We start from the raw sequence: 16,332 nt of genomic DNA on the forward strand, positions 1-16,332 counted from the left end.
CCCCTTATTCTTTACCATATTGCAAGGTTCTTGAGGACAGAGAGCATGTTGTGGACATTTGGAACATCCACAATACTGCCAAATGCAAAGCTGAGAGCATCTGAGTTTCTCTCAGAATATTGGTGGCCTAAAAATCAAAAAAGTTTCTGATTAGTCAATTTTTCACAGGAGTGCAAGAGTTGTAAAAGTCCACACCAGTTCAGGAAGCATGTGGATGCACCAATGGCCCAGTCAGGTTAGGGTAGCACCACTGAAGCTATAGGTGTGGATCTAATCTCTTGTTGTAGATCCCTTCACCAAGATGGAATGCTTCCATAACCTCAGGCTCAAGCTCTAGGCCTATCTCCCCAGTTGTTCTTCAGATGACCTACAGCAAGTGGAGAGTATAGTCAGCTCAACCCAGCATGATAATCAGAAAAATAAACTGAACTCCCTCCTGGCCAGTTGGTAGTGGGATGAATAACTTTGACTTTTACAGTGTAGCTTCCTCTTTCTCCTTTTCCTTCTTTCCTGCCTTCTTTCCTTTTCTCCATTCTTCCTTCCTTCCTTACACCCTTCTTCCTTCCCTCCCTTCCTCATCTCTCTTCTTTTCTTTCTTCTCTTCCTCCCCTCCTTTCTTTTCTTCCTTTTCTCCCTCCTCCTCTTCTTTCTTCTCTTCCTCTTCCTTCTCTTTCCCCTCCCCTTATTCTTTCTCACCTTCTCCTTCCCTCCCCTCTTCTTTTTTTATTTCTCTTCTTTCTTCTGTTCCTCTTTTGTCTTCCTCTTTCTCCTCCTTCTCCCTATGCAGATATCTTGATTCCTTTATGCTGTATGGAAATCAGCATATGTGCTTCAAATGCCTGGGTTCAGATACAGTCTGGACCATTTGAGGCTTGACCATATACAAGTTGCTCAACCTCTCTGCTTACTCTGCCGATCTCTGCAATGTAATAAAAGTGATATAAGCAGCTGCCTCTCAGAGTAGTTGGGAGGGGAGTGCTTTGTAAGCCTGAAAGTGCCACATTATATGGATTACATATTCCTGCCCAGAAGAAACTTTTAGACACGTTCCAAGGATTTTCCTTCTTTATTCAGATTTTTGTTTGGGGCGATGGCTATTATGATTTATTTACCTTCTGGAAGAATGGTTTTAGTGATCAGGAAGTAAGCAGGTCTCTGGACTTTAGTGTTCCATTTTCTGTGCAACTAGAATTGTCCATCATCCACATTTCTTCTGTACTGTGTAAGGAATGTTTTAATATCCAAAGTACTTCCTCTTTTTTCGAACAGTCTTGTAGTTAATTGTACCAGGTGTGAAAAGACATTTTGCTCCTTCATATTTCTTTCATCTTCAAGTTTACTATAAACCCTGGTGACTCCATGTTTCCTCTGTGATCGACTGTAAATGTCTCAGTCTCACATTTGCAGTTTACATTTCACAATGTGGCCCACCATTTCTTTCCAGTTGTATGGCCTATAGCTTTAAACCCTCGTATATACACTCTGCTCCAAAAAAATGGAAAGTATGGCTCTTCCTCACAAATCACACTCCATTTCTCCTCTCTCTGTCTTTGTTCTAGCAGGCTCTCATGCCTGGCATGCCATTCTTCCTCACCTCAATTTTTCAGATGACATTTACTCCTTCAAATCTCAGCTCAAGTGCTACTTTAGAACAATGATTATAATATCCATGATGGTGATGACGAAGATGACAGCAATGATGATGATGGCTAGGCTTTATTTAATGCCTACTGTATGTCAGGAACTATGCTGAGCAATTTCCAAGTAGCATCGCATTTGACCTCACCTTGTATATGAGATTTTCCCTGATTAGCCTCCCCATCCCCTTTCCCTTCAAATGGCCTTCTATATTCCTATTTATTTGTGCATTGTCTTCCCTGGATGTACTGTGAGCACCAGGAGAACAAGGACTATTCATTTTCCTTTTTTCTTTCTTTCTATCTTCCTTCTCCTCTGCCTGAAAATTAGTGCATGGTCATTGGTTAATGAAGGCTTGTTGATTATTTGTTGAATGAGAGATGGGGAATTTTCACTTGTCATTTTTTTTCTTTCTTTCTCTTTCTCAGCCCTTTTCAACCTAATCCCTGTGGGCCTCCGGGTTGTGGCAATCCAGGGAGTGAAAGCCAGCCTCTATGTGGCGATGAATGGAGAAGGGTATCTCTACAGCTCTGTAAGTACCATTCAGCCTTTTTGTCTTCATGGTGGAAAGAAGACATGCCGATATCTAAGTTAAAAACAAAACAAATAGAAACTTTGTTGGAAATGTTAGTCATTGCTTAACTTCATGAAACTTATCATTGGTGCCAACTTGCTTCAGAAGTTCCTTTCTCTGCAGACTTGGTTAGAAGCCTGGAAAAGTGCTTGTAGAAAAATCAACAATGACAGACCAGCATAGTAAAATATAATGTATACATTTCTATTCGTTTGATGACTGCAACATCAAGATCAATATCTGCTCCTTGAGGAAGGTCCAGTATTCTGTTGAAACGTGTCTCCCGGTCCTTCCTAAAACAGACACAGGTCTTTTGTCAGATTTCTTTCCTATTCAGAGACCGGGCTCACGGGGTTTTTCCCCATGTTGCTCTTATGCTGCCACTGAGGCAAGTTAACCTTCTGAGTATCTCTCATGGTTTCAACTTCTTTGTACTAGTTTAAAGAAGAAAATTCACCTTTTATTTTCTATCAGAAATTAGAATCAAACTCCCTTCTTTCAGACTCAGACAGTTCTTTGGGCATCTACTGGGCAAACTTAGCAAGTGTCCATAATAGCTCTGACTTACCTTGTTAGAGTGCGTTTTCTTCTAAAATGTCCTGGGGATGGCCTCAGACACTTAATATGAAAACTAGCCATGAGACCTTGGGCAAGTCACTTAATCCCAATTGGCCTCCCCCCAAAAAAGCAAAAAAAAAATAGAATGTCCTGGGGAAAAAATGTACTAGATTCAACTGTGGAAATTTGTTCTTTTACATGCTGTAGATTTTTTTTTAATCTTCTGAAAAAGGGATTTGATTTCTTTCAATTTTTTTTTGATTTTCACTTAGTGAATATCACTCCTTACTGATTCTACTTTAAATATAGCCAATCTCAGTAAAGATTTTAAAGTTATTAGGGAAAGTCAGTAGAATTCACTAGATTCCAAACTCATTATTAAATAGGTCTTATTTGCCTTTGTCATGATCTTGAATAAATGAATTTCAATAGGATGTTTGTTTGTTGGCCAACCTCACTTATCTAATTAAATTATCTAGAAAACTTTTTTTTTTTTTATTCAGCACACATGCAGAATCAGACCCTCTAAGTCAGGTGTGCAAAAACCAATTTTCCAAGGTTGAATTTAAAGACAGATTTATGCTCCTTAACATTTATTTGAAACTGTAGCCCTTCATTCAAAATGCACCCAATTTCAAACAGTTGCCCATGTTCCAATTGCATGAAACTAATTCAGACAAAAGGAGGAAAGACAAACCAAAAGATGAAAGTTTTACATGGCTCCAGTTGGGGAACAATAACTTTGCCTTTGTTGTATTTCAAACCAAAACCCAATCAACAATGGAACCACACTAAAACAAAACCAAACACTTTTGTTAGGGCAGTCTTGGGCATGGTCCTTCAGAAGGAAGTCATGAAGAATCAATCCATGATCTAGAAAGCAAGGGCCATCCACATTGTAGCCACCATATTCTGGTAAACCCCATTGGCACCCACTGAATGACTTCTTGAAAAGATCTCAATAAAGCCATTGCTCAAGTCGAAAACCAAAAGCCCAGTATTGGTGTTTTTCAAACGGCATCAAAATTTACTCTATTTCCAAGTTTATTCCTCACCTGGGTAGGTTACTTTGTGCTGTTGATGCATTCAGGAAAACAAAAGTTTGTAAATGAAATTGTATCTTAAATGCAAGTGGGTAGCTAGTTGCTCAGCCTGTAACAGGGAGCTGTAGAGAAGCAGCTGTGAATGAACAGGTACCTATCCTGCATGGAAACCTGGCTAAGCAGTTCTGCTGACCTCAGGGCACTGTCAGACCTGATGGGTGATGAGCCTGATGGGCCTGGGTGGTCCAGTCCATGAGGGAGACTTAGAGAGCTAAATCTTGCAAAGACATAAAGGGCTATGCCAGAAGGAAGAAGGAGATGCTGATAAGGGATGGAAGGTAGGGACAATTCTGTCAGTTTGAGGAGGTTATATAAAATGTCTTGAATGGAGAAGGAAAAGGAGTCAGAGACTGGGCTGTTAGACAAAATCAGGTAAAGGCTTCGTGGTCACATTTCTGGTAGACTGTCTGGTGCCAGTGTCCTTGTTAGAGTTAACAAACAAGTAGGAAGTGTATCTGAACACAAAGGTTCAATCTGGTGTTTGACATCCAAACTTGGAAGGAAGAAAGAAAGAGGTAGAAAATGGAGCCTAGAGTCAGGATCTATAGCTAGAGGAGACCTTATGGAAAGCTTAGCCCAATTGCCTCATTTTACATCTGAGATCATGGAAACTGACACAGAGTTGAAGTTCATAATGGCCATAAGTAACAGAGAGCTGATTCACTCCCAGATTCTCTCACCATACACCCAGTGATCCTGCCAGAAATCCAAACTATGTCTTAGTATTGGAAGCAGGTCACCACAGTGACCTGGGCAGGTATTCTTCAGGGTCAGTGTCTTCAAAATAAGGGAATTCCATTGAATAAACAATTGTTCATTCTTTGTTTTCCAAAAGGACCAATGGCATCACAAGGCAATGTCTTGACTGGTGTGTGAACTGGATTTAAGTGAGGCAGCATTGTATAAAGTCTTCAGTCTCACTCTGTCCTCCTGAGTCATCAGTCTAGTGGCAAGACAAAAGTCATGGTGCCTAGCAGTGGCCCAGGATACAGTAGATGAAGTTGGTGTCTGAGGAAGCTCAAAGTGCTCCCTAACACCTGTTTCAGGTGCGTTCATGGATGATGGAACAAATTGATCACATCACCCCATTCCCCTGGGGGAAGTCTTCACATGCTTGGTAGCCAACCCCCTAACTCAGCAATGGGTTTGTGGACTGTTGGTCACCACCAATCTTGTTTAACTGGTCTGCTGAAATAATTTTATTCTGGCATGGCCAGTCTATGTGCTCCAGCTTCTTGGAACCATGGGTGAGATTTGGGTGAATCAGGTGGACCCCAAAGCTGGGTGAGCAGCCCCAAAAAGTTTTCAGCAGTCCCACACCAGAGGTGCTAATCTTCCCTAAGTACCCCAAACATCCAGAATAAACTGTTAAAGACCTTTTGAGTGGAGTCATAACCTAAGCCAGGTATGAGGATCCTGTGGCTTTGAGGTCTCATGTGGCCTTCTAGGTCCTTGGGTGTGGCCTTTTGGCTGAGTCCAAGTTTTACAGAACAAATCCTTTATTAAAAGGGATTTATTCTGTGAAGTTTGAATTCAGTCAAAGGGCCACACTTGAGGACCTAGAGGGTCACATGTAGACTTGAAGCTGCAGTCTCCCCCACTCCCCTTTCTAGGGAGATACAATATTTAAGGAAAATTCATGCCACACCTTCTCAAACTCATAATCTGGCAATAGTACACAATATATAATATTTAAGCAAAGCACCATGCATCAGTAATGATGAAGAAGTGACTTGTTAGGACGAGGGAGGGGGAGTTTGGATTAGGTGGCTTCTTGGAGCAGGTAACTTCTGAATTTATTATTAAAGGGTGGGTGAGAAGAAAACTGGGGAAGAGAGAGAGGGCCCTCCATGAATAGGAAGAAAGACAAGTATGGCCTTCTCATGGAGAAGACAGAATGTAAATAGCTTGGTGCATCCATGGTGTCTGCAGAGTAGAAGGAAAGAAATTTCAGAGATAAACCATTGGAAGGGGAGGCGAGGGCCTAGGGACCTGGAAAGGGCTGAGTTAGCAGGTCAGATTTGAACTGAGTCTTGAAAAAAGCCTAGAAAGCTCAGGGGAGGAGTTGATGAGGGAGAACATTGCAGGCATGGAGGATGGCCAGCTGAAGGGAGTAGGGGTAGGGGGCTGTATCAGCAAAAAGCCCAGCACAGTTGGACAGTAGAGTTCACAGAGCCAGTCAAGTATGAGAAGACTGGAAATAGAGGAAAAGGCCATGCTGGGAAGATCAGCTGCAAATGCTAGAGGAGTTTCTCTTTGGTCCTGGAGGTAATGGGAAGCCACTAACATTTACAAATAAGTTTGGCAGCTGAGGGGAGGAGAAAGAGGCAGAAAGACCAATTGACACATGACTTTTGTTATTTGTAAGATTGTAATTCTTTCCTGTTTCACAGAATGCAGGGTAGCGCGGAGATAACTTGCTCCATGGAACTGAAACCAGCAGAAAAGTGAAGTGATCTGAGCATTGAGGCTCAAGCTTCTGTAAGGGAAGGCATTGGGAGGAACGGGGCTCTCTACCCTTACGCCCTCCCCTTAGAGGGTAGAGGAGGCTGAAGGAAAGTGGTGTCAAGGCTCCCATGAACAGGATGGTAATGATGAGCTTATCCTGGGAGGCTCATCTCACTTTTTGGAGTTGAAACCAGGAAGAAGAACACATGTCGAATTGTAAGAGTAGGCAATGTGAATGGAAGGGAATGTGCCATAACCTTACCCAGCATCCTTCATTGAAATATCCAGGCAGAGAGAAAAAAACAGTTTCTGAACTAGTAACCTTGCTGTGCTTTCCCAAAAGCCCTGGCTGTGTCACAGGGGCCAAGGTCTTTTTTGTCCCCTCACCTAAACCCCCAAACAATAATCGGCTCTAATGGAGGTATTTCCCAAGCTTTAGGCATTTACAATTTTTTTCTTCTTTCTTGAAGAAAACTTCTCTTTGAAGAGGGTACCAATTTTAATCCAAGATCAACATCCAGTAATAAAGGGTTAAAAGTGATGAAAGGGGGAGAGAAGAAGGAGAGGGAGAAAGGATACAATTGAGGGAGGAAATAAAGGGGTGCAGGAGGATGAAAATAAGCAGAGATGGAAGGAAGGAAAAGAAAGGAAGGGTAGGTGGCACAGTGGATAAAATACTAGCCCTGGATTCAGGAGGATGTGAGTTCAAATCCAGCATCAGACACTTACTAGCTGTGTGACCCTGGGCAAATCACTTAACCCCAATTGCCTCTAAAAATAAAAGAAAGGAAGGAGGGAGGGAGGGAATTAAGAGAAAAAAGAAAGGAGGGAAAAAGGAAGGAAAAAAAAGAAGGAAAGAGGGAGGGAGGAAAGGTAAAAAAGAAGAAAGGAAAAAGAGAAAAAGGGAGAAAAGAAGGAAAAGAATGAAGGAAAGAAGGAAGGAAAAGGCAAATATTGATATCATTTTTTTCCTCAACCAAGGGGTTCAGAGTTTCTAGAACTCTATTTTCCTTCTAAATCACTAACAAATAAAAATTCCATTATTTTCTCAGAATTCAATTCTAGTGCTGTTATTGGCATCATTATTTTCATCAGATAGTATCAAAAATCTCTTACCAAATGTTTTGTAAAAGTACTAAGTTTCTGAGGATTTTATGGGGACTTCGACTTAAGCCATGCTTGAAGCAATCAATCCAACGAACAGTGCCGAGGTTTGGGCTCCGCGAACATGCTCTCAGTGTTGCATGTGCTCCTGGGCTATCTTTTTAAGAGCGTCAGTCTGAGTACAGCAGTTGAGCCAGATTCCTCAGATGAATTCTTTGTTCTTATTGACCACACAACACAGTTTATTTGCTCAAGCTAGTGTTCACTTTATTGAAGTGAAATACATTTTGTGTTTCCAACTAAAGGCCATCTAGTGGCACAGTAGAAGCCATTATTTTGTTTCCCCTTTCCCCCCCATCAGCCAGATGCTCAAACCATAAACGTCACTAGAGTTTGCCTTCTTGATGGTGTTCATCTAAGAAACACGAATATGTTTGCCGCCAGGGCAGTTTGGAGTCTGATGGCATTTTATGCCAGGGACAAGGAGGAGGACATGATGTTGAGTGACATGGGTGATAGGGAAAATAAACTGGATTTCAACTGACGTTTGGAATCAGTTTCCATCTATCGTGAATCATATAGGTGAGTGCAAGAAAGCCATGTTTATGGCACAGACTGCAGAGGAGGAGTTGCTGTCAGCAAGAGTGGGCAGCACCAAGAAAGGAATTCTGGAAGGAGCTAGTTGTAGGCAATGTGATGACTCAGAGAGAAGAGCAAAGAAGGAAACACAAGCAAGGTGGCATATTGGGCCACCGAGAACTCCACTGGATCCCTGGGCTTTCACCTGTATTAGTGAAGGGCGATCTCCATGCTCTGAGCTGGAGATCACAAGTCCATTCTTACTTGATTCAAAAAGCAAAATTCTGAGGCAGTCTACCCTGTGTACATAAAAAGAAAATCTCCCTTTGGAGAGGGCACAGATTCCAATAAAACATCAGTATATAACGATGAATGGGAGAAAATGGAAGAGAAGCAATTTGAGGAGAAAAGGGTCTGATGAAAATTTGAGATCCACAAGCTGGTCTTCTGCTTAATTTTGTTATAAAAATGGAATGTTGATCATTCTCTTACCTCAAATAAGGGGTCAGCAGTGGTCCATACCTTTGGCAGCGTGGCTACACCTTGCCAAGGACTTTTTACAGGGTTTCTAAGCTGATAGGAGAGGGAAATGAATGGATATAATTTACTTATATTTAGCAAAGCATTTGAAAAGATGAAGAGATGTGACCTATTGATTTAGAACTCGTTCAATGACTGAGCTCAAAAAGTAATCAGTAATGGTTTGATGTCGACTTGGAAGGAGGTCTCCAGTGACTTGTGCTTGGTCCTGTGCTGTTTAACGTGAAGGCAGAGATGGCATGTTTATCAGCTTTGCAGATGGCACAAACATGGGGAGGCAGAAGGTCTGAGGGTTTAGCTTTTCTGAGCCAAATGCTTTTGGAGCCCTCCATGATAATAGATATCAAATTTAGTGGCCTTGTAATGGTCTTGAACAAGATCACACGTTGTTCATAATGCCTCATCTAATTCTTTTTAAATTTTTTTTCTGGAGGGGAGAAGGCAGGGCAATTGGGGTTAAGTGACTTGCCCAAGGTCACATGGCTACTAAGTGTTAAGTATCTGAGGCTGGGTTTGAACTCAGGTCCTCCTGAGTGCAGAGCCAGTGCTCTATTCACTGTGCCACCTAGCCACACCAATATAATTCTTTTCTAAGGTTTCTCTTCATATGGGGTTTCAATCAAGTAGCTGATAATTTTGCATTGGATTTAAATAACAACTTTAGGGCATTTATTTTTTATTAGACTAGATATTTGTAAGAAGCAATCCCTAACCTTTGAAGGGCATATTTGTAATCCAGAAGCATGGAATGAGCTGTATTTCAGTTCTCTCTCTTTCATTTCTATCAAGAGACACATCGAAAGAGATAGGTTGCCAATTTTCCCTGCCAGCGAGGCATGCTTCTCAGAATCTTTTATGAGAGTAATGTTTCCTTATTATCACTGAGATGCGAAAAAGGACCAATATTACTTTGAAGGATTATCCTACCTCCCAACTAGCAATGTGACAGAAAGGAAAGCTTTTCCTTTAGCTGTGAAGTAGCCTTGGAGTGGGTGGAAGCTTCATCCTTCTCAGAGGTATATGTGGGTCACTCTCATGCCTGGCTTAAAGAATGGACTTTATAAGACCCCAAAATATATTAAGTGTGATAATTAGATCATGCAAACATAATTGAAAATATAGATGAGAAAACTAAGGTCTGGAGAAGCTTGGAAGACTGATATCATTCGTATAGGATCAGCACACCTGAAAACCGTGCATCATATCAGAAAGCTCTTCTTATCTAAAGGCATTCTCATCCATATTCTTCTCCAGACTTCATAGAGGCCTCCTGATTCCCTATGCCAAATGCTGCTCATCTCATCTTTTTTCCCTATCTGCTCATTCTTTTTTTTAAATAATTTTGTGTTTATTTTTAGTTTACATCATTCATTTCCACAAGATTTGAGTTACAAATTTTCTCCCCATCTTTCCCCTGCACACCACCCCACAACAGTGATCCAACTGTATACCTCCTCCCCAATCTGTTCTCTCCTATATTCTCTCCCATCCCTCCTCTAGCTTTCCAGTAGGGCAAGATAGATCTCCATAGCCCAGTGACTGTATATCTTATTTCCTAGTAACATGTAAAATAATAGTAATAATAATAATAATAATAATATTTTTATACATTTGATTTTAAAACTTTGAATTCCAGATTCTTTTCCTTCCTCCCTAGTTACCCACCCTTAATGGGAAGACAGGCAATTCAATATAGGGTGTAAACGTGTAGCTATGCAAAACACTTCCATAGTGGATATATTGTGAAAGACTGACTATATTTCCCTCCATCCTATCATGCCCCTCACTTGTTCTATTCTATACTTTAACCCTATGCCTTTTCAAAAGTGTGTGCTTCTAAGTTCCCTCCTTCCCCAAAACTGCCCTCCCTTCCATCATCCCCCCTCTCATCCCCTTCCTCCCCTGTCTTGTAGGGTGAGATACCATATTTAGTGTGTATGTCACTACCTCCCTAAGCCAAATTCAGCAATAATAAGGTTGACCCATTCCCTTTTGCCTTCCTGTTCTTCCCCTCCATTTTAACAGGTTTTGCTTACCTTTTCTATAAGAGATAATTTACCCCATTCTGTCTCTTCCCACATCCTCTCATTATATTCCTCCCTCAACTCTCAATTTCACCTTTTAAGTATCATTTCTTCCTATTCAATTGGTCCCGTGCCCTCTGTCTATATGTAGCTGTACACACACACACACACACATACACTCATATAGTATTCATACACCCATATAGACATATATATGTATGTACACATATATATGCTTATACACATTTATATTCCCTTCAACTATTTTCATACTGAGAAAAGTTTCATAAATTACAATGATCATTTTTCCATGTAGGAATATGTATAGTTCAACTTTGATAAGCTCCTTATGATTTATTTTCCCTGTTTACCTTCTCTTGCTTCTTATATCTGAATATCAAATTTTCTTTTCAAATCTGGTATTTACATCAAGAATACTTGAAAGTCCTCTATTTCATTGAATGACCATATTTTCCCCTGAAACATGATACACAGTTTTGCTGGGTAGATGATTCTTGGTTTTAATCCCAGCTCCTTTGCCCTCTGGAATATCATATTCTATGCCCTTCAATCACTCAATGCAGAAGCTTCCAGATCCTGTGTTATCATGACTGTGTTTCCACAATATTCAAATTGTTTCTCCCTGGCTGCTTGTAATAATTTCTCCTTGATCTGGGAATTCCAGAACCTGGCTATAATATTCCCAGGAATTTTCTTTTTGGGATCTTTTTTAGGAGGTGATAGGAGGATTCTTTAAACCTCTATTTTTTCCCCTCTGGTTCTAAAACATCAGAGCAATTTACCTTGAGAGTTTTTTGAAAAATGATTTATAGGTTCTTTTTTTGATCATGGCTTTCAGGTAGTCCAATAATTTTTAAATTATCTCTCCTGAATCTATTTTCCATGTCAGTTGTTATTCCAATGAGATATCTCACATTGCCTTCTATTTTTTCATTTGTTTGGATATGTTTAATAGTATCTTGATTTCTCATAAAGTCATTAGCTTCTATTTGCTCCAATCTAATTCTGAAGGAATGATTCTCTTTGGTAAGCTTTTGAGATTCTTTTTCCATCTGGGCAATTAGGCTTTTTAAGGCATTCTTCTCCTCAATGGCTTTTTGAGCCTCTTTTTTTTAAGCAATTGGGGTTAAGTAACTTGCTCAAGGTTACATGGCCAGGTATTTCTGGGTGGGTGCTAAGTGTCAATGCCCAGGTTCAATGCCCAGGTCATCCCAACACTGGAGCCAGTGATCTTACTCGCTGTGCTACCTGGCCTCCCCTTTTTGAGCCTCTTTTGCTAATTGAGGTAGTTTATTTTTTAAGGTGTTATTTTCTTCAGTCAGGTTGTTGACTGTCTTTTCATGATTTTCTTGCATCATTCTCATTTCTCTTCCCAATTTTTTCTCCACATCTCTTATTTGGTTTTCAAAATTCTTCTTAAGCTCCTCTATTGCCTGTAATCAGTTTGTATTTTTCTTGTAAGCTTTTGCTGCAGGAGTTCTGACTTTGTTGTCTTCCTCCTGCTCCATGCTTTGATCCTTTTTGTCCCCTAAATAGGAATCTAAAGTAGCATTTCTGTGCTTGTTTTGTTTCCTTTCCTTGCTCATGTTGGCACCTAATTCCTTGACTTTTGAGCTTTTTGCCACAGTAGAACTCTGCTTCCGGAGAGGAGAGCTTTGTCCCAAATCACTGGGGTTTGCCCAGCTACCAGAGCTATTAGTTGGTTGCCCTCTCTGAAGCCTCCACCAACTTTGGAACCTGGTCCCAGACCCCAGGACCTCCACCCATGACAGCAATCCAGATCCAAGCAGGTTAAAGCAATAATGATTCCCCCCTCAGGATGGCTGCTTGGTCCCCCTACAATCTTCTTTCCAGGGGCTCTGAAGAAGCCACACAGTGGGAGCTGCCATGCCTTAGCTGCTTCTCCCTCTGTGGGCAGAGGCTGGACCACACTCCCAGACCCCCTTTTCCCAAATTCCACACTGACCTCTCACTTTGTCTTTGGCATTTATGGTTTGATAATTCAGGAAACTGCCACAGCTGCTGGTGATCTGCTCTCCCAAAATCTCTCCAGCTGAGGCTGGTTGGGCTGCCCTGGGGCTAAAACTACCAGCTCATGTGGAGCTGGATTCTGCTCCCCACATGATGTGATGGACACTTCCTGTCCACGTGGAAGGTCTGCCTTCAGTGGAAGATTTGTTTCTCTGTGCCACTTTGTGGGTTCTGGAGCCCTAAAGTTTGTTTAGCGTCATTTTTATAGGTATTTGAGGTGGTTATGGGGAGAGCACATGGAGCTTTCCTGCCTCTACCCCTCCATCTCGACTCTGGCCCCCCCCACCTTCTGCCCATTCTTGATGGTGTCTCTTATACTCATCTTTTGAGTTAATCACTCACAGACCACTCATACCTCTGTACAAGCAAGACTTGATCAAATTCAAGTCCCGAATTCAATTGAAAAGACATTTCACAAGCACCTACTATGTACAGAGCAGTGTGTGTCAGTCACCAGTAGTCAGAAATTACAGTCCTTGACCTCATTGAGCAGCTAAGGTTGCAGCTGACATGAACCTTCAAGGAACCTAAGGATTTCAAATGGCAGAGGTTGAGGGAGGAGTTCTTTCCTAATATGACGGATGACCTTGGAGACATTGCATGGATTTAGGAGACAGGGGACAGGAGATGAAATTAGCATCTTGGCAACAGAGAGTAAGCAGTGCCCATTGGCTGAAAATTGCTTGGTATATACTGAAGTTGATTTAATCACATGTAAATTGAATGAGTCTGACAAGTAAGATAGGGACCAGATTTTGGAGACTTCTCAATAACTAGTTGAGAGATTTATATTTTGTCATACAGTCTGCTTGAGGCATCGTTGCTGTTTTTGAAAACTATGTCTTGAAGTTGTGGAAGGCTCTTAGCATCATAGCTGTAGAGATTGACAGGACATTAGAGGCCATTTGGACCAAACATATCATTTTTCAGATGAGGAAAACTGAGGTCCAGGGAGGTAAAGCTATTTGCAGAGGGTCACATATATGAGCATCAAGGCAGAATCTGACCATGATCCTATATGATCTTCTGGAAATCCCCATGCTTGTCAGGATAACCAATGACTCTGAAAAATGAAGGATGGACTTATATACATAATATACATACATACGCATGTACACAGATATATGCCCACATACATACATATAGAGCTACATATATAGACTTACATATATACTATACATGTGCTTATAGAGACATGTGTCTCTGTCTATATAACTCTATCTATTTCTCTATCTATGTATCTATATCTCCTCTCTTTGTAAATTGCCTGAAATATATTTTGCTGCCTCCAGTGGACTGAATCTGGGGTCACCAAGGCTGCCCTTGGTGTTCTGTCATCTGCAGAAATAATTGAACCTGAAAGGAGAAGCTAACTGTAAGGGAGCCAGAGTCAGGGGCTCTTTCAGTCCCTACAGGAGGGTTAGCCTGAGTGGCATTGACCAGAAAGGCAGTGATTGCTTTGCCTTCAAATGGAGCAGACTTTCTCAGCTCATTACTAATTGCTCTGGAGCTCTCTTCTTGTGATTTCTCCTCCTCGAACCCCAGACCTCAGGGTTCTGGATGCTCTACCTTTCAGATTCACTGCCTGGCTTTGGCTTTCCAGCCACACTCCTTGATTTCCTGGTGATCACTTCAGTGGGTTCCCTCTCTGCTTATGCCCTGAAGACACAAACCATTCTCTTGGCACTGTGTACTTATATTCATCCAAAAAAAATAAGTGGGAAAAGTGTTTCTAATTTATAAATATCAATAGCTTATGTTTATGTAGAATGTTAAGGCTTACAAAGCATTTTGCATGCATCATCTTATTTGTTGTCCCAACAAACCTGTGCATTGGGTAACATGGGTGTAATTATTTACGCTGATTTTGGGCAAAGGGAAAATAAGAATGAAGACAAAGAGAACTCCAGTTTGGCCAGGTTGTCTGTAACCTATGCACAAGGTGAAAGGATATAGGAAAATAGCTGGTGAGAAGGTTGGAGCAAAGTTATAAAATATCTGCAAATGCCAAAGTCTATACTTTACCTGACAAGTGAGAGGGAACCAGTGACAATCTTTGTGTACAAGTGTCAGTGGATCATTGACATCTCTTCAATAGGATCAAGGCTGAGTAAGCAGCATGGAACATGGAGGGGAAACTGGAGAAATAGATGCTGAAAAGAAACATCTGGACGTTATTGTTATGGTTAATGATGGAGACATATAATGAGCCACTGAATCAGTGGAAGCAGAAAATGAGGACTGGATGCATGAGTTACTGTAGAGGGAGAAACAAATGGATTTGACAGCTCATTGGAATTGTAGGGGGAAGAAGAAGTTAGAGTTAATTATGTCAATGTTAGGAGAATTAGCAATGAGAAATGGTGCTATAATATTAGCAGCAGCAGCAGTAGTAGTAGAAATAGTGGTAGTAGTAGTAGAAGCAGTAGTCATAGTAATTTCTGTAGATCTTTAGATTTTTTAAAGAACAGTATCTTATTTGATCTTTAATATTACTTATGACAGATGCTATTATTATTCAAATCATATAAAATCATATAAAAAGGAAACAAACTCAGAAATATTAGATGACTTGCCACATATAAGATAATTCTAAATTGGGATTTGAACCCAGCTCTCCCTGTCTTCTGGGCCAGAACTCTAGATCCACTGCCCCTTTGCTTTGTGGAAGAAAAAAAAACAAGATTGAGAGGTGAAGAGGATCATTTTCTTTTTAGGCCTGTTGGTTCTGAGCTATTGGTAGATACACAAGTAAAGAAATCTTAGAGGCAACTTGAAATAGTGACCTGGTGCTCTAGGGAGAGGTCAGGATTTGACAGATGGATTGGGAATCATCTGCAGAGAAGAGGTAATTGAACCCATGGGAGTGAATGAGATCACGAAGGGAGAGAATGTGAAGAGAAAATAGCAGAGGGCCCAGGAACAAGCCTTGGGGATGCCCACATGCCAAGGTCAGCAGCCTATTGAGATGCCAACAAGACATTCAAGTAGCAAATTCTTCTTTTTCTTCTTCCTTTTTTTTTTCTATAGTCCTGGGAGAAGTGAGATTGGGAGGGATTTTTATGTACACAGTGCAGTGAGGCCTTCTGGGCATTAGATCATTCTCCCATTCTTCTCTCCACTTAAGATATAATTGTGTATGTAAATACAATTGAAATAGGAAAAAACATCAAAATATAAGAAATTCTGCCTCAATTTTCCAACTTTTACTGTAGTCTAAAGGAGCCTGAAAATACATCTTCGTACACACTCTTTTCGAGAGCTCATGACCACATTTACAAAGACACTTTTTTTAGTATACCTTGGCTCATCATAAGAACCCCATGCACAGGTAGGTCAGGGTTCATTGTCTCCCTCTGACAGATGAGGAAACCAGGTCCTCTGAGGTCCTGGGATGTGATGGAAGCCTGCTGTCCTAAATGCAATGTGTCTTGGGTTGGAAGCAAGTTAACAGCTTGCATTACCAGCAAGAACTGGCTATGAAAAAAACCAAAAAACACAACAACAAACAAACAAAAACAGAAGGGGCAGCTACATGAGAAGTGGATAGAGCATTGACCTGGGAGTGAGGAGGACCTGAGTTCAAATCTGACCTCAGACACTTGATATACACTAGCTGGGTGACCCTGGGTAAGTCACTCAACCCTGATAGCTTTGGGGCAGGAGAAGAGGGATGGGGAACAGAGGACTGGTGCTGACACGTATCATTAGC

The 16,332-nt window shown here is 41.1% G+C and overlaps 1 protein-coding gene across 1 annotated transcript in view; it reads left to right on the top strand.

Moving 5' to 3' along the window:
- Positions 1-1,022: 1,022 nt before the first annotated feature.
- FGF12 (fibroblast growth factor 12) overlaps positions 1,023-16,332 on the top strand; it is a 179,260-nt gene continuing 163,950 nt past the window's right edge. The window contains exon 1 of the mRNA XM_069083299.1: positions 1,023-2,170. Within this exon, the coding sequence (XP_068939400.1) occupies positions 2,012-2,170 (159 nt within the window). The 5' untranslated portion in view covers positions 1,023-2,011. The remainder of the gene's footprint in view (positions 2,171-16,332) is intronic.

This window comes from Petaurus breviceps, unplaced genomic scaffold (assembly GCF_028583685.1).
Source record: "Petaurus breviceps papuanus isolate PSGF00001 unplaced genomic scaffold, PetGlider_PUasm1.0 173, whole genome shotgun sequence".
In the NCBI taxonomy this organism is placed as follows: Eukaryota; Metazoa; Chordata; class Mammalia; order Diprotodontia; family Petauridae; genus Petaurus; species Petaurus breviceps.